General features: G+C 41.5%; 2 protein-coding genes across 3 annotated transcripts in view; one reads left to right on the forward strand and one right to left on the reverse strand.

Annotated features, from left to right (window-relative positions):
- The window catches only part of bach2b (BTB and CNC homology 1, basic leucine zipper transcription factor 2b), a 90,063-nt gene extending 83,465 nt beyond the window's left edge, over positions 1–6,598 (forward strand). For both annotated transcript variants that reach the window (XM_053445036.1, XM_053445037.1), the window contains one exon: positions 378–6,598. In XM_053445036.1, the coding sequence (XP_053301011.1) occupies positions 378–893 (516 nt within the window). In that variant the 3' untranslated portion in view covers positions 894–6,598. The remainder of the gene's footprint in view (positions 1–377) is intronic.
- Positions 6,599–7,317: 719 nt separating this feature from the next.
- On the reverse strand, positions 7,318–10,859 carry gja10b (gap junction protein alpha 10 b). Its single transcript, XM_053445038.1, has 2 exons — positions 9,495–10,859; positions 7,318–7,356 (listed from the first exon to the last, which is right to left on the reverse strand). Exons 1-2 carry the CDS (start codon positions 10,857–10,859, stop codon positions 7,318–7,320), a joined length of 1,404 nt encoding a protein of 467 aa, XP_053301013.1.
- Between the last annotated feature and the right edge of the window lie 7,664 nt (positions 10,860–18,523).

An 18,523-nucleotide genomic window follows, 5' to 3' on the forward strand; every position in this document is an offset into this window, starting at 1 on the left:
ATTTACATAATGACATGGAAATCCCAAAAGTTATACATAATCAGAGGTACCAAATGTTGGACTTATATTTGAGAAATCATGTATATAAATAATGAAAAAGATACCAACAATATATTTTCTACGGCGGCTGTTGTTAATTCAATGACGTAGAAGAAGACGTGTTTAATTCGGTCCACGAACGGAAGGCACCCCGCCTGCCCCCACCGAATGCTGCAGAGCACTGCTCGCCTGTTCAATCAACTTTTATTAAGTCCAAGATATCCTCCTATTATCTACCTACCACAATACCAACATAATGCAATTAAACAAAGTGCAACTTTAAAACCGGACATTTTCTGTGTGTGTGTGTGTGTGTATGTGTCTGTGTGTATGTGCAGGTGTGTGAGAAGGATAAGTTGCTGACAGAGAGGAACCAGCTGAAGGCCTGTATGGGGGAGCTGTGGGAGAACTTCTCCTGCCTGTCCCAGGAAGTGTGCCGGGACGTCCAGCTGAGCCCCGAGCAGGTCCAGTCTCTAAACCACTACTGCCCCGTGCTGCGGCCCGGCAACTCCAATGCCGGCAACAATGGTGGGCATGAGCCGGAGCCCCCCTGTAGCCCCGCCCCTGGCACCAACGCCAGCCCCCTCACCACCAGCATCGACCTCACCACCCACTCAGGCTCGGCCACGCCGGAACCGAGCTTCCACGGGTCCCCCGGCCCCTTGGAGAGTGAGCCTGACGTGGCCGTCAGGAACGGGGCTGTGAAAGATATGGACGGCCAAGACGCCAGCTTGTTCACAAAGTCAGGGCTGTCCACTGGAAAAACCAACCAGACGGTAACAGTTGATTTTTGCCAGGAAATGACTGACAAATGTACAACTGACGAGCAGCCAAGGAAGGACATTACTCAGTAGTGGTGGTTCTCTGTTTTTTTTAATTTTTTTTATTATTATTTAATTTTAATCTTCAGACAAACCCTCTGTCAGGGTTGTTGAGATGTCGGCCTCTCCCAGTGTTCACTGAAAAACAAGCTTTTTATGTATTTATGTCTTTTTGTGCTGTTTTATTTTGTTTTTGTTTGTTTTGAACGGTTGACACTAAAGTTGTCTTAACAGCAGCAATACTGTTCTCCAGGTATTTTCCTCTTATTATGACAGAGTGGGAACTTCTCACCAAACCCTTACAATGGTGCTACATTCGGCCCAGCAGCAAACTCTTCAGTGGAGACTCTGCTCTTCATGTGTCGCTCGTCACAGTTCAACCTCATCGGACCTAAACAGCAGCTCTCTGCGTCGCTCTGTGTACCAACAGCATCTCTGCTTCTGCCTTTCTCTCTCCCGCCTCCTCCTTCTCTTTCTTTCCCACTCTGTTTTTTAACAATCTTCTCTACCTCTCTCTGTCTCACCCTCTCCATGTCTCTCTCTCTCTCTGCGGTCTCTTCTCTCAATATATCTTAGTGGCCCTTTTCGTCACAGCAATTCAAACTCAGGAATAAAAAAAAAAAAAATCCTCTGAATGTTCAACGGAATTCATGAAAAATGAGAATACAGTTTCTGTACACGAGGAAGTTAACGATGCAGATAGACTGTAAAATGTTCATATGCAAAAAAGAAAGAAGAAAAAAAAAACACGTCTTCAAGCGTCTCACATTTGTATTTCTGTACAGGAGAACTTTGTACAGGCTGCGACCGATAACATTCCTCCTTTGCCTTCCTCAGCACTGAATTGAAAGGAAAAAAAATGTTTTTTGCAGGTGGTTAAATTACTATTTTTTATTTCCCACTCATCAGCAATACCATTGTATTTGGGTGTTGTAACAGTGACTGACTTTTCAAGTGCTTGTTTGGCAGAATTGTACATAGTCTGGAGCATGATGACTGTAACAGTGATTTTGTACAGGTAGAGGCTTAGATGTTTCTTTTTCACCGGGGTTATATCAAGCACCTTTTTGCTAAGGGAAAATCTTTGCTTTGCTGTTTCCTGTCCTGCCTAATGAATATTCCCCGTCATGGTGGGTGTTCTTATACTCAGGAAATCAGCTCGATACACATGTAGACACTCACACACACACACAACAGCACATTCAGACCCATGCGTCAACACCCGTGTAAAATTGTTAAGCCCAATGCATGTATAAAAGTTAGACATTCAAGATGTTTTCTGTAATGCGCGGCTCAGGCCTGCTCCTCTCCACCTTTGACTCCTCTTTAAATGTGAATTTGACTTGTGTTTTTTGGGGTAAATCGTATTTCTTATCAGTATTTAAAGATGCTATTCATGTGCACTCGCGCAGACATGTTTGGGGTTTCTTCAGTGTTGCCGTTTGACAGCGAAAAGTGCAGCCACCATCGATGTGTCAGATACTTTCCTTTTTTTCAAATTGATCCTGAATAATATATAAACCTCTTGACAAGAAGATTTTAAGAAATCAGTAAATTGGACTTTATTCAGACACTTTGTTTTCCGGCCACGGAGCCATTTAGCACTTCAATGAGGCGCTTTGTCCTTGTTTCAGAAAAAGTCTGAGACTGGAGCACTTAAATTGGCACTTCAAGAGGAAAAATCACGTTGATATGAATATATGAATATACAGTAAAGAAAATCCCAAGGAAGGAGACGTATCTGAAACCTAAATCCAAGAGGAATCTAATGTTTTAGAAGAAGAGTGTTCACACCTTGTATTTGTTTGTCTTTAGGACTTGAATAAGCTAATTCAGAATTCATTGGACGTGAAAGCAGTGTAAGTGTCGTCAGAACGATTAAGCAACAATCATATAAGATAGAAACATGTTTGCCCTGATAGTGCATTTGTTTGAACATCTACTTTGTGATTTGCGTGCATGCTGCCTATAGCTGTTTGGCCTAGTTAGTTTGTCCAGCTTCTGTTTTTCCTCGCAAGTTCTCTGCGGAGAAGTCCGCTTTTAAAATTATTCTTTTTAAATCTATATATAAATATCTATATTTCTATGTATAAACAAGCTGAATTATCACAACTCTCACTGGAGGCTGGCTTTTACGTACAAGCAGAGCCACGCTCTAGTGCAAAGGTGGAGTTCAATTGGAATGTGAAACTTTCTTCATTGCTCTTTAAAGCCTGCATCCAAAATGGCACTCCTGTTAGATTAGTAGAGCTCATGTGAGATTAATAGAGAGCATAAACTAATGTCATGTCTGCCCCTGTTCCACTGGCTTCTCTTACCCTTCGCTCACATGTTACTATTGATTGGTATCTACTACAGTACTCTGTATTACATGTAGCTCAAACGTGTAGTTATTTAACAACATTAGCCTCAATCAACAATTATATTATATATAACATATTATAATTTGTAAGTATACAAGACATTAAACAGATTACTACACCTACAATCAGACAAACAAAAATATTATATTTGTATACATACTGTAAAGTGGAATTATAAAACCTAATAAATTATACAACCAAATAAGTGTTAGCAATACAGATACAACCATTCAGTGCACCTACGGAGCGCTGACTCTGCAGTTGAAGAAATGAGAAAAGCTCATTCAAAATCACACATTGACATTTTGTCTTTTACTAAAAATGCTGGTCACATAACATAGCTAAATCATGTGTTGTGTGAATCATGCACAGTCATTGCTGAATATTTCAATTGACTTATCACACAAGGTCCTAATTCTAATAAAAAGTACTGTAGTAGATACTAATGCCCTGTGAACATGAACATATTATATAGCAGGTAATATAAGGGTACACCTAAGCTAAGCAAGCCACACCCCCTTACATGTACCAACTCCCTCACCCAGTTTTGTGATTTTACTTTGGTACATGAGTTGTGCTGCTGGAAGTGTTTTGTTACTCTTTAAATTGAATTCCCTGAAAAATGTATGTGGACATGTTGTTGCCAAATAGATTTCGGACTCGGGCTTTAAAGTTTGAACAAAATATTTGGAAGTTTTACCCCTGATTTTTACTGATGTAAATTTTTTGACTTTAAAATAGTAGATAAGAAAATGATCTGACATGACTCTAAGTGTATTTTATGAACCTTTTTTTAAATTGTTTTAATACCGATCTCTATTTAGCTAGAGTACATTGACCCGCAAGCGCACAAACACATGCACACATGCCGTACACACACATATACATATGATACACACACAGTACATACGTGGTGGCACAGCCTGGGTGCAGAGCAGTAGTGATTATTCGTTGACTGGTGTGGTTTCTCTTGTCCTCAGCCCTTTTTGTTACTGTTTATGCTTTTTTCATTCTTGTACTTGTAATTGAAGCAGAACAGTATTTACCCATGTGGCCGCTCTACCGGGTTAAAGCCAGCAAATCGTTACAGAAGCTTCTTCTCTGCAAACATTTTCTTTTTGTGTGCTTTTTCATATGCTTGATGTTAAAATGAAGAACCCTGGTGTTGCATTGGGGAGCACAGACTCTTTCACCTTGTGTTTTTCTGTCTGGAGAAAGTTCATTCATGAAGTTTGTCTTCTAACCATTGCAACAAAGGAGCCTTGAGATGTGCTTGATATGCTACAATGAAGAACTTCTGCTACCCTCACAGACCTGCTCTGTGTTGCTAATTCAACTTAACAAAGCCTAAAGGAAGAAGCGGACAAACTAACACCTCTGAATTACACTCTCCCAGCAGAAAACCCCCAACACTGACGGGTTGGTAAAGTTACAGTATAATCCTCAATCCATCCTCAGCTTCAGTGGTGGATTCCAGAAAAAACTGTCTGCTTTACATCCTGGAGACTGAGGAAATCTGTCTCTTGAGATTTCTTCTTCCATTCTACTAATGAAACAATAGAGGAATTTTGTTTATGGTGCTCATGTCACTGGAAAACTACATTGAGAAACAAATAAGCTCCTTGCCCCGCACCTCCAGATAATTGTGCAGCTCTATAGTTTCAATGATTATGTACACAAAACCAATTTTCCAGTCGCCTCAATTGTTTTGTGTTGTCGGCAGAAATCTCAAACGAACTCAGAGCTTTGGCAAATGAAAACAAGACACAGTACATTAAGTGACAAAAATGTGTTCGTCTTTTGGATGAAACAACTGCTAAAGTTGCTCAGGGAGCCAAGCATTTAAATCTGCTCTGTCACTCAAGGTCAACTTGTTTGACTTTGAGCTTTTTCAAGTAAAAACTAATCCATTAGAATGTTGGTATAGTTTTTAAGCCGCATTCATTGATTTGTTCGGCCACTTGGGGGCAGCAGAACAAGTAAACAGGCATATTATCTATCACGAGGTTGATTTGGCTCATTTACACATCCAGCAGATATGGGGTGAAATGTTTGTGTACATTTGATGTTTGTTATATCCACTCTCCTTTAAACTTTGTTTTGGTCTCCTCCAGCTCCTTAGAGAAAGGACGTGGCTCTTAAGTTCTATGGTGCTGCTATGTTCGTCAGCTAGTAGCTAACTTTCTCACATTTCATTGATTATAAATATTGATAAGTGCAACTTTACAATGAAGTTACAGAAATAACTCCAAGTTTAGAAAAAACACTTAAAATGAATGAATGAATTTGAGAATTGGGGAATCCTTCAGGTTACTTGGTGCAGGCCAGACCCATTTGTGCATAGCTATTACAACGGATTGATCTAAGTGAACAATTTCGCTGTTGCTGTAACTCTGTAATTGAATGCTCTCACCATTTTTTGCTGTGTATTTGTCTTTTATAGTTAAACTCTTTTTTTTTTGTTGCTGCTTGTCTGAAACAAACACTGGCTTTTCAACTCCAAAGGTTGTTCTACAAAAGAATATGAACAAAATCCTGCCTTTCTCACAGACTGCTCGACTTTACTGAGAAGAAGAAGAAAAACATCTGGTACCCTGGTTGAATGCGCAGGCTGAGCTCATTGAAGATAAAACATGGAAATGGAATATGTTTACAAATAGGTTTCATGTCATGTATGATCAATTCTTGCCATGTAAAAATCACTTGGTTCAATTAGACTGGTTCTCGGTGTTGTGTAAAGACACAAAGATGAAGATTCCTCACCTTGTCTTTAATCCAACTTTTGGTATGGGTTAGCATTACATGAATACAAGTGCACCTCCGATATTTGCCTTAGAACGTGCAGAGGCCATAGTTCACATTCAAGTGAAGTGAGTGTATGCAGGGGCCTGGGCCCCCCATCCCTGAGTCACCAGTGCAGACTTTCTCACACTTATCTACCTGTGAAATCCTTCATACCTCTCATAACTGGTCAATGACTGTATCAGCAAACTGCATCAGGTGTTTTTTCTACATGCTTTTTACACAGATTATATGGATTATTGTATTAGTCAATTTTGGTGCATCATTTTTATGTAATAGCTCTTAAGCTTGTAGTTCAAGTTGTTGTTTTTTCTTTCATTTTTCTAGATGACTGTTTTGTGTTAATATTGTCAATTCGAAATAGCTGTTATTTGCTTATTCTCTACTAAGAGTTCTTACCTTTATAATTTTTAAATGCTACATGACCCTAATTAATTAAAATGACTTAATAACCATTGTAAATACTGTATTGTGCAAACCCAGTTTTCATTAATTTCAATTGCTAGTGTTATCTAAACGACTTTTTTGTCTAGACACCATTTCTCTTTATGAAATAAAGAAACATGCATATCACATTTTGTGTTTGTGATTGTTTCCGTGCAAAATATGATAAAATGTTGTTTCGTACCAAACATTGAATCAATACAGTTGTATTATGTCCTGGACTGAGACGCTGTTGAGATATTGTATCTTGGTGTGGACAGAGGCCAACAGGCTTAGTTTGCTGTGTTCATGCTGCAATTAAGTCCCTCCAGAATAAAACAAAACACAAGTCAGACAAAACAGTTCAGTCCAGCTGAAGAGGGGAAAGAGTTTAATAGAAAAAAACAACAGGACAACAGAAATATTTGCAATAACAGCTCAAATTTGTCAGACATATTTATAAACAATGTTATTCGACCCTTGGTCAAAACGAATGCTAAATTCCTATAATAGAGTCCTTTTTTCTGCAGCTCATTCAGTATGATAAACCATAAACAACAGTTCAGAGAACTCTCCTCTTTGTGTGGTCACCAATTCCACAATCTGTATTTACAATCTTCTGTCAAGACTTTTGGCCTCATTTTATGAGTTGTTGCTGGAGACAGCGTCGGTGTGAAGCAAATTAATAGGCATCTTCATTCTGTGAAATTTAACTGAAGCTTTTGCACATGCACGATACATACTGTAAAAACATACTGTGGAAATGCACAGCTGCAGCTGAGAGACAGGATATTTGCTTTGCAATCAGGATCCTCAATCCCCTCCTTTAACTCCTCCTCTGGCTCGGACCCAAAATGTTTCTTAGCACTTTACTTTTTCATGATTGAAGACAGCTCCAGAATCATGCTCTGAAAGAAGGAAAGAAAGAAAGAAGGAAAGAAGGAAAGGAAGAAATGTGTAAAAATTGCAGTTTATTATCCTGTCTCAGACACTAACGTGTTTCTCTTACGGAGCTCTAACACAGACATGTCATTCACTTGAATGGTAACCTGTGTCTCGTCTCATTTCAGATCCCATGATATCTACAGTCCTCACCTGATTTAAATTGGTCAAACCGCTCAAACCTTATAGATATGGAATGTATGTTCTTACTGACAATACTTTATAAATAATGATCCATTTTCTCAGTCAGCCCCTTCACGGCTTAAAGCAGCAACATTTCTGCGCCTGAAACGTTTTGTGTTAGGATGGATGGAGCATGTTTGTTACTACAACTATAACACATTTTACAGTAAGAACTACAGGTTGTAAGCTACAAGGGACGACCAATCAACCAGGGCAATCAATAAAAACGATCTTTAAATTTTTAAATAAGGTATAAACATCTATTTCAATCTGACATAAAGGATGGTTTTTCAGATTCTTATCTTTAATAACTAAATAATTTTTCAATTTAATGAATTTTCCATCCAATCAAATCACTACACCAGTATAGAGGTGGATTATCTACCAGTGTTGTCTGGCAGCATAAATGTTTCATACCAAATGCTAAGTGCTGTCATTAGTTTCCATGGGGAGGTGCTGAGGAAGCTTTTTCTTTTTTTAGATGGAGATGTGTTGTCCATGCCGAATGGAAAATAATCGACTATCAGTCCAGCTGGTGGTAGAGCTTGTTGTCAGTGAAACAAGCTGATGGCAGCCATACAGATAACAACATGTAATCATGGGTCACTTTATATGTATGTTTTAATTAGAAATTATTCAGGCAATTTAAATCTTTCACAATGAAACAGCGCTTCTTAGCTCGATTAATGAACAACTGTGTAGGATTTAGTGATTAGCTGTGAAGTTGCACATTACAACCAATGGAATGTCTTCAGGTAATATACAAAAAAGGGAAGGGCCCTCTCAATGGCCAGTGTTTGGTTTGTCCACTCTGGGTTCCTGTAGAAACATAGCTATGCAACATGGTAGACTCCATGGATGAGATGCTCATTATAGGATTCACAGTTTCTGGGTCTATATCACTTGTGAAATTATAACACTACATATTATTTTCCATTTCTGTCAGGAGACCATCCTAAATCCTGCACATTGGACACCCCTACACTCTGAAGTGCCCTCATATGCTCTATGTGTTTATGCTTTTGTGTGCTAGGTTACAAGTCTGTAGCTAAAATAATCCTTCCTTCCTTCTACCGAAAATACTGCAAAAGCATAAAAAACTGTTGTAGTAAATCCCAAAATTGAGTTTATAAACGTCTAAATGGACAAACATGGGCTACACTGTGTCATTGACATATTGAGCAAAACTCGTTAGACAGCCAGGTAGTTTTTTCCCCCTCTCTTTATTCAAAAGTATGTCCATTCAGTTTGAGAGTAGGATTTTTACGTTCAGATGTTATAATGTGCTCACTCAAAAGCCTGTGCTTGCACTCTAATATACTCTTCTGGTGCTTAGATTTATTGTGCTCCAGCTTAGCCTCTTCTCACAGAGCTTATGCTGCCTCCATCCTTTTCGTAGTTTCTTCTGCTCTTGGATTTTGTTGTCCTGCCCTGGTTTTGGATGGTTGGCTTAAAGCCTTTGAGTCCCGTACAGGGGGTTACTTTAACCGAGTTCTTGCACTCCTCACCTACATGGCGTCATGGAGCATAAGTCCAGCAGATCGCTGGTCAAAATGGAGCAGCAATAAGAATTTTATTGACGTTGTGGAAACACTGTTGCAAGTAACTATAAAAATTGAATAAATGTAGCCTTGTTTCTTTACCCCTGTATCGTATGGGACCAGCTCCAAGAGCAAAAGTAATAATATTTGTCTGCAAAACACAGGGTTTTGGGTGAAGGCATTACATAATCAATCAATCCATCAATTATAATATAATCCATATTATACCATATCAAATCTGCATGTGGACTTATTGAGTTCTGTTCTCAAACTGAAAGACTGTGCTCTTGAATAAGGATTAGAAAAAAGAATAAAAAGAGACTTTGTTGCTTTAAGGGTTCCAGATAAAACAAGACTGAATGATAGTTGCATGTTCTCACCATGGACATCCTCCTTCCACTGGATGGAGGTGGGGTCACCATCGGACTCTCTCCCTGGTTGAGGTGCTGGGCCTCGAGGTCTGCTCCGCTCTGAGAGTCGGCGCTGTCAGATGGAGAGGCCAGCTGGACCTCCGACATTCCTCTGGACATAAAACTGCACTTCCTGGCTGTGGGGTAGCGGTCGCTCTCCGGAGAATCACTCGTGTCACTGAGCTCCTTAAAAACACTCACCTTGCTCTGCTTCCTCTGCGCGTTCTTTAGGGCTGCGGCGATATCCATTTGGCCAACCATCACTGTGGGTCGGGGCCCTGCATACTGCGGCTGGCCTGAGCCGCGACGTCCATTCGACTCATCGCTGCTACATGAGGGTTTCCTGCTCTCGAGAGTGAAGCGCCGCTCCATAGCCCCCAGCTGCTGCAGACCCTGGATGTCAGCTTGGCTTTGCAGATACATCTGTGCAGGGTTGTGATGGGAATGCTCCTGAGTCTCCCCGAGAGCATCAGGCAAACCAGGGCAGGTTAACTGTGTGAGCTGCACCAACCTCTGTGGTGAGGAGTTAGAGAGCACGCACACCTGCTGCGCCATGGAGTTCTTCTTTGACCTGCACACACTTTCATCATCTCCATATTTGTATCCGTACAAGCTTTGTTTTATCTTCTTCACCCCCAGATGGAAAATCTCCAGGAGGTTGAGGACTAAAGAAACTCCAGCAATAACCAGCATGAAGACCATGAAAATGTTCTTCTCTGTTGGTCGTGACACAAAACAATCAACACTGTTGGGGCAAGGCAACCTCTCACATTTGTACAGAGGAGAAAGCCCAATGCCATACAGAGCACACTGACCTATGATAAAACCCACCTCCACCACAGATCTAGTCAAGATATGGAAAACATATGTGCGCAACAAGGAGCCTCTGAGGGGAGCTTTCCTTACTTTCTTCTGTTCATCCAGTTTCCTGAGCTCTCGCTCGATCCTCTTATGGTCCTCCTGGATGGGGTCTGTCCCCTCCAGCTCAGCTTTAAGACAAGCTTTTTTTCTGTGCCTCTCTTTCTCCAGGGTCCTCAGACGGTTCAAGGCATGACCCATGTAGACCAGAGACGGAGAGGACACAAAGATGATCTGAAGGACCCAGTAGCGGATCAGGGAGATGGGGAAAGCCTGGTCGTAGCAGACGTTCTTGCAGCCAGGTTGCTCTGTGTTGCAAACAAACTCACTCTGCTCGTCGTCCCACACGTCCTCAGCTGCAACACCGAGCACGAGCATCCGGAAAATGAAGAGGATGGTGAGCCATACCTTCCCAACAATGGTGGAATGGATGTGGACCTCTTCTAAAATGCTTCCTAATAAGTTCCAGTCCCCCATCTCCGCTCACATTATTATTAGCTGTCATCGAATAAAGAAAACCATAAGTAGTTTAATCATTTATCAGATGGAATGGTCAAAATTCAATTACATTTTTTTTCACTTACATGCTTTCTAGGGTCCTTATCTCTGGCGCTTCAGTGTGAAGCCACTGTAAAAGAGCAGATTCATTTGAGGGACGTCTGAGCTCGACTGTCGTCCCTTGAAGACAGACGAGACCCCTCTGCGCAGTGTAGCTGACACTATTTCAGTGCAGTAGCAAACTAGGACTCCAGTTTGACGTGATTGATCCACCACATGACCCTATAATGCCCTGAGGTTAGCTGCACCCTGCTACTTGGAACAGGACACAACACAAATAGCACAAACTGAAACGTCAATACGCTGCCATGGACGTTGTTTTCAACTTTATTGCTTATAAATTAGTTCTAATGAGGATGCGACAGCATGTTAGGATATACATGCAGCAGTATGCTTTCAACCTCATGGCTTGAGTTAATACATGCAGATATGTTTTCCCCAGTTTAGTGTGGGAGAGATCAACTGGTTTCATTTTTATCTGAACTCCACCCACCATCTCTGGGATGAACAGGAAGGCTATCATCATGCCAGGACTTATCAGTTGACATCAACGCTTGACCTCATTAATGCTTTTGTGGAGGAACAGGAGCAAATTAAGGTTATACTTAACGTTCCTTTTTGATAAAGCTTATGTTTAGGGCTGGATCACGTGAGCCCTGAAGAGCATCCTCTACTTATGCTGCTATAGGCCTAGACTGAAGGGGAACTCCCATCATGCACCTCCCTCTCTCTCTCTCTCTCTCTCTCTCTCTCTCTCTCTCTCTCTCTCTCTCTCTCTCTCTCTCTCTCTCCCTCTCTCCCTCTCTCTCTCTCTTAAAAAGCTATAATTAAACACAAGTAGAGGCAGAGCGCGATCAAAGAGCTTACAATAGTTGTAAATATTATACATAATATGAATATTGCACAGTTCCTGCTCAGACAGGTCTTCTGATAGAGGACTGACTGACCCGATCCTATGGAATCGATGCACTTCCAATTTAAATTTCTCTGTGCATAATATAATAAAATATTTATTAACACCAAGGAGGTTGTGTTTCCACACTTTGTTACAAAAACAACTGGATGGATTTCAATGAAACTTCTGGGAAGGATGTTTATACATTTTGGTGTAGATCCAGGTCAGGGGCGGATGAGGGAATTTTTCACCCTTTTAACATAGCGCTTTTTAACGGTTTACCCATTTTCCAGGTAATGATAAATCAGGCAAAGGTGTGTGAAACTTGGTGCAGCTTGATTGAGTTTAGAGAGACTGTTCGGCGTTAGTGGAGGGATGAGCTTGACTTAATGACATTCTAGTTCTGTTGTTCAACTCCTATAGCTTTCTTTTGCATTTTATTTTAATAATAACATTTTCTTTATGCTGGATATATGTGCAAGAGATAATTTTGTCTAGTAAGGGCAAATATTTGCAACCAAAGATCTGTTCAGCGTGGGCTTAACCCATGTGGGCTTGACCTGTTTGGTGGGTACTTGTGTAAAACAGAATCAACTTCACGAACTTATGTAGCCAGTACAGCTAAATGAGTTACTGCGACGTGTTCTTCTCGCTTTAGTGAATCCGCAGGTGCTGCATTGATTGAGCCTCTCGGCGATGGTCTGTCCCTCCCTGAGTGTGTGCTAATCTCCCCAGCAATGGTCACTGTGACTAAAGGTTCAGTGTACGTGACACTGGTAAAGGTAGTTGAGACAGATGTCCTTTTACATTCCAGCCACCCAATAGGGCATTTGAGTCAGGCTCAGATTGTAAGTTTGCCAGAGGGAGTCTCGACTTTAGAGCACAGGTCAAGTGGAGTAGCCGGCCACACTTTCCACTCAAGAAGTTTGGGTCAGCCCATTCAGATATCAAATTGAGAAATCAAATTTATCTGCAATTTCTGAGATCCATGTTTCTTAAACGTGAGACTGTGTTTGCAGCTTCTGATCTGGACCTCGGTTGCACAAACCTTGTGACACATGACATCCCCTTATTTGATGGGGTCCCCATTAGGCAGAGGTACATGCGAAGTCCCCACTCTGCCTATGATGAAGCTAGGGCCCACATATGTCAATCGTTTGACAGCCAGGTTATATGGAAAAGCTGTAGCCCCTATGCTTCTCCTATTGTCTTGGTGAGGAAGAAAGATGAGAGCCTAAGACTCTATGTGGACCACAGACTGTTAAACGGCAAAACAAGGAAGGATGCCTTTCCACTACCAAGGACCGAGGAGTCCTTGTACGCTCTGTCAGGAGCCCAGTGATTCTCCACCATTGATTTGGTGAGTGATTACCATCAGGGCCCAGTCACAAAGGAGAACAAGATGAAAACGGCTTTTTTCATAGGATGCCGTTTGGCTTATGCAATGCTCCCAGTACATTCCAGCGACCTATGGAGCAGATGTTTGGTGACCAACACTGCTGTTCCCTTCTGCTCTACCTCGATGACGTTGTGTGTTTTCCTCCACACTGGATGAACACTGCAGTTGCCTGGACCTTGTTCTGGGCCGCTTACAGAGGGAGGGATTAAAAGCTAAGCTTGAAAAGTGCATTTCTTCCAACAACAGGTACAATACTTGGGACATGTAGTTTCTGCAGCAGGTGTCTCTACAGACCCCAAGCAGATTGATGCCATGGCTGACTGGGCGAAACCGGTTACTGTGTCCGAACTCAGGTCATTCCTGGGCTTTTTCCAGCTTCTACCGGCGTTTTGTTGAGGGATTCGCCAAGATGGCCAACTCCACAAATTAGTTGCTGATATGATGGGGAAGAAAAATCGTAAAGGCCGAGTAGTTCCTCTGAGGGATGCATGGACCACCGCGTGCGAACACAGCTTCATAAAACATAAGGAAAGGTTGGTGTCTGCGCCTGTATTAGCTTATGCTAACTTCACCCTTCTTTCATTTTAGAGGTTGATGCCAGTCATGACGGTCTGAGGGCGATACTTTCCCAGGAGCAGGATGGTAAGGTTAGACCCATTGCCTATGCCAGCTGGAGCCCCCAACCTGCAGAAAAGAATTAGAGCTCCATGAAACTTGAGTTCCTGGCCATGAAGTGTCATGGCCCACTGTAATTCCTGTGGGTTAAGCCCACATTGAACAAATCTCTGGTTGCAAATATATGCCCTTACTAGACAGAATCATTTATTGCACAGATATCCAGCATAAAGGAAATGTTATTATTAAAATAAATTAACACATACACACACACACGTTTACTTTGTTGTTTTTGTTAAAGTTTAATTCCATCTCTTGTTTTCTGCTGTGTCATATACGTCTTCATATTTGTCAACTAAACTGCATTACGCCATTATTAATATTTACTTAAAAAAAGCATTTACATGTGTTTGTTTTATTTATGCTGTTTAACATGTGGTTTGCCTTTGTTACAATAGTTTTGACATACTTTTAAACAGTTCTTTATGTGAAATGATTTGTGTGTAGCGGTAAAGGTATCCAGAGAGGTATAACACACGATACAGGTTCAGTTCAGGCTTGAAGCTATTTATTCACTGTTGCACAGGTGATACAGCATTCATGTATCCATGTATCCATCACATCCTCAGACTGGCTGCCTTATATACAGGTGGCTGTCAATTATTTCAGCCGGCACATACAATCTCCAAGAACCCCACACATAATCCTGGGTATAAATATACAATAAACCCTCCTGGAAATATTAAAAAGGTATTCGTGCCCCCAGGGAAGTATTTTGCCCAAACACCCTGGGAGAGAGGAGAGCAGACAGAGGTAATTTAACAGCTGACAATACATCTTAATTTTCCAGTACTTGTCACTTTATAAAGAGTCTCCTACACTTAGCAATTAACCATTTCACCACATTGAATACATAATCAATGTGTGCTCTGTGTTTTTTACAGGCGAGCGACGGGTTGCCACAACCATTGTCTCCCGCTGTGTCCTCAGAATCCACGACCCGCAGCATGCAACCAAACCTGCAAACAAACAATAAATAAACACTCTTTTAATAATTGACTTTGTGTTTTAAGTATGCATATCAAGAGAAATGTTTTAATGAAGGTAAACAATTAAAGTATTGAGTAACGGCACACCCGTCGGTACCACCCTGTGACGTGTGTGTTGGAGTCCTTCATCCGGTTCAGCCACTGCAAAACACGATGATCTGTCTCCAGAACAAAGTGACGTCCCAGCAAGTAGTACCTCAGTGATTCAATGGCCCACTTCATGGCCAGGCACCACTTCTCCACTGTAGAGTACCTTGTCTCCCGGTCCAGGAACTTGTGACTCAGGAACAGCAGTGGATGCCTGTTTGCCGGGCACTGCCCCATTGCCGACCCCAGAAGCATCTGTCTGCAGTGTGAACGGTTGAGAAAAGTCAGGAGTGTGGAGCACAGACTCACACAGACTGGCACCTTTGAGACCTTGTAGGCTCTGTCACAGTCTTCCGTCCATCACACTCTTTTTTTTAGATTAGATTCCACTTTATTGTCATTGCACAGTACAAGTACATGTACAAACGAAAACAGTTTAGTATCTAACCAGAAGTGCAAAAAAAGGCAGTTAAAGTGCAGGGTATTGTGCATAATGGAATATGAAAATAAATAGGAAGTACAGTTAGAAATATAAATGGAATATGAACAGTATTAAGAGGTAAGGTATGATATAAGAATGATGAATATACTATGAGCAAGATAAATATAAATATGAATACACTATAGGTGGGATAGGTGGGATAATACAGTAGTAGAAAAAAAAATAACTCTAGTGCAAATGTACAAGTGTTCAAATGTTCAAATGTGCAAATGTTCAAATGTGCAAATGTCCAGTGAATGTGCAAATGTTCAGTGGCTGGAGGAGGGTGAGTGGCAGTCCAAGCCGGGGTGGAGAGGGGAAGTATAGTCACTGGAGAAGGTGTGTGTGGGTGTGGGGGTGCGGCTGCTATCACTGTGATGCAGAGTTCAGCAGGGTGACAGCCGCAGGGATGAAGCTGTTCCTGAACCTGCTGGTCCGGGAACGGAGGACCCTGTAGCGCCTCCCTGAAGGGAGGAGGGCAAACAGTCTATGGCTGGGGTGTGAGCTGTCCTTGACATTGCTGCGTGCTCTCCCCAGACATCTTTTTCTCTGGACAACAGCAATGGTGGGGAGTGAGGAGCCGGTGATGCTGTTTGGGGTTAACCCTAACCCTAACCCTTTCGTGAAATCAATGAGTACAGTTCCCCTCCCAGAAAAGTGTGCGATAAACTTGCTGTACCATCCCAAAAGCCCAGCCTCCTTCTTGCTGGTGGTAACAGGATAGGCATGGATTGCATCCACCTTCCCCACTTGAGGCTTGATGACCCCCTGTCAAAAAAAGTCCCAGGGACTCGACCTACTGCTCCACAAAAGCACACTTTCAAAGATTGATAGAGAGTCCAGCAGTCTTGATTAGGTTAAGAACTTGACAACATCATCCAAGAAGGTCGCCAGAAACTGTGGCACCTCCCTTAAAACTTGGTTCATGAGGTGTGGAAATGTTGCTGGTGCCCCCTGGAGGTCAAAAGGCATGACCTTGAACTGAAACATGCCAAAGGGTGTTCGAAATTCTGTCATCTCCCTGGTTTCAGGTAGCAGGGCCAGCTGCCAGTAACCCTTACTGCGGTCAAGGGTGTTGATGAACTTGGACATCCCCACTCTTTCCAGCAACTCATCAACACGGGGCCTCAGCAAACCATATTTCTTTGGGACCAACACAATAGGGCCTACCACTCACTGGTTGATGCTTCAATTATTCAAATTACTCCCATTGAGACAATAGCAGATTGGATAGGGAGTTTGTGACACAGTCTGTAAGGATTGCCCTAGGTATGCCTACCCATGAAAACAATTAAAAAAGACAATTTGCAACCTGTCTAGCCTTAATAGATCGGAGGGGAAAGGTTTTTGATTATCGGGTGGCATAATTACAAATTACCAAGATCTTTCTATTGCCTGTGGAACTTCTCTGAAGGGGCCCCACTACATCTAAGGCTATCCTGTCAAATGGGGTGCCAATGACAGGTAATGGCTGAGGCTGTGCATGGGCTACTACCCTAGGTGAAGTTAGCTGACATGTCTGACATGAAGCACAAAAATCTTTGATGGGTATATACTGTATGCCCGACCAAACAAACCTATTGGCAATCCTTCTAAGGGAGTCCCATGTTGCCTCCCCAATGGAAATAGTGACCTAGCTTCATGATCTGTGTGTCAGGCTCCGTGGCAAACCTAAGGCCTCAATCTTCCCCCGACGCTGATAGAGAACATGTTAGACTATGTTTTTAACTATATAGCTAGCACCAGCAAAACAGTCTGCCTTGCCCCGTCTATATCCCTAAACCTCTGAGACCTTGTCCCAACATGGTTTTAGCATCGGGTCAGCTTGCTGCAGGACTGCTAATTCTGAGCTCTGGACTTTTGTTGCTTGGCTAGCCCTGCCTCTAACTCAACTTGGTAAAAGGATAACTCCTCAAGGGAATTATTCACTTTCTGAGCCCAAGTTGTAAAAAATCCAAGGTTTCCTCTCTGTAGCCAAATAGTTATAGGTATTAATGTTTTCCTATAAGGACTTCACAAGCTTCTTAAATAATAAAATTCTGAGAGACCGAAATCATCAACTACCGCCCACAAACAGTATCTTTTATCTAAAATACAAGAAACCTTAAAAAACACCTTTAAAAAGAATCAGATATCATATTCAGACTGTTTTCCTCCCATTGTCATTTCTTTCCCCTCTCTTGAGTCTGGTCGCAAACCAACTATGGTCCTGCTCAAAACCATTTCATTATCATTTTTATTATCAGTAATATCATAATAGAATTACTACAGCTATTGTTAGAACCTGGTTCTGATCATGGTTTCTTTCCCTTAAAAGGACGTTTTCCTCTCCTCTTTCTCCGGTCTCTCCTCTATACAGTCTCAACCTTCCCTTGAAATACTAAATACATTTAAATTGTCTGTTTTATTCTCTTGTAACTTTATTGTATTGTACATTTTACTCTACCTTTTATTATAGCTGTGATACAGGTTACTTTTCAGATAAGAAATGCACATAAAACACCATTGTTAGCAGTAAAAGTGTTCAATATTATACACATAAGAAAATTGTGTTTTATGGCAATGAGTGGTTTTATTTTGGTGCTGTAAGTATATTTTTGTGACAATATTCCTGTTGTTTGGATACGGTGGGATGTTGAAACCAGGAATATTCTTCATTGTGTTATTGAGACTTACTGTATACTTTTCCTACAAATGAAAAGTGATCCAGTATCCATATGCTAGATTTCAAACTTCAAAACTAAGTCAAAATGATTGGATCTGACTTGTATTCATAAGGACTTTTGATTTTACTGACTAATCAATAATTTACACAGCATGGCACATGAACAACACTGAGCAGTGTATTTAGTCGGACACTGAAATATGAGATAAAAACATATAAATAAGTAGCACAATAAATACTGTTCGCTTCAGTCGTCCATTTAATGTCACCGTCTGGTCTGCTGGTTATAAAGGGCACTCCTAGGCACTGGCCTCATTGCCGTACTTTGTTGCCCACTTGATTATTTGTGTCAGAGTGAATGCAATTTATACACAGTAAATAACAGTGTCGTC

The sequence above is a fragment of the Pleuronectes platessa genome, chromosome 17, assembly GCF_947347685.1.
Source record: "Pleuronectes platessa chromosome 17, fPlePla1.1, whole genome shotgun sequence".
Lineage (NCBI taxonomy): Eukaryota > Metazoa > Chordata > Actinopteri > Pleuronectiformes > Pleuronectidae > Pleuronectes > Pleuronectes platessa.

What these genes read in the sequence shown, in the direction of transcription:
- gja10b (XM_053445038.1), bottom strand. Translation starts at nt 10,859, where the DNA reads ATGGGGGACTGGAACTTATTAGGAAGCATTTTAGAAGAGGTCCACATC. An exon ending in GTGGAAGGAGGATGTCCATG is followed by an intron (nt 7,357 to 9,494) that starts GTGAGAACATGC and finishes TCCTTCTTTCAG; the next exon opens with AGCATGATTCTGGAGCTGTC.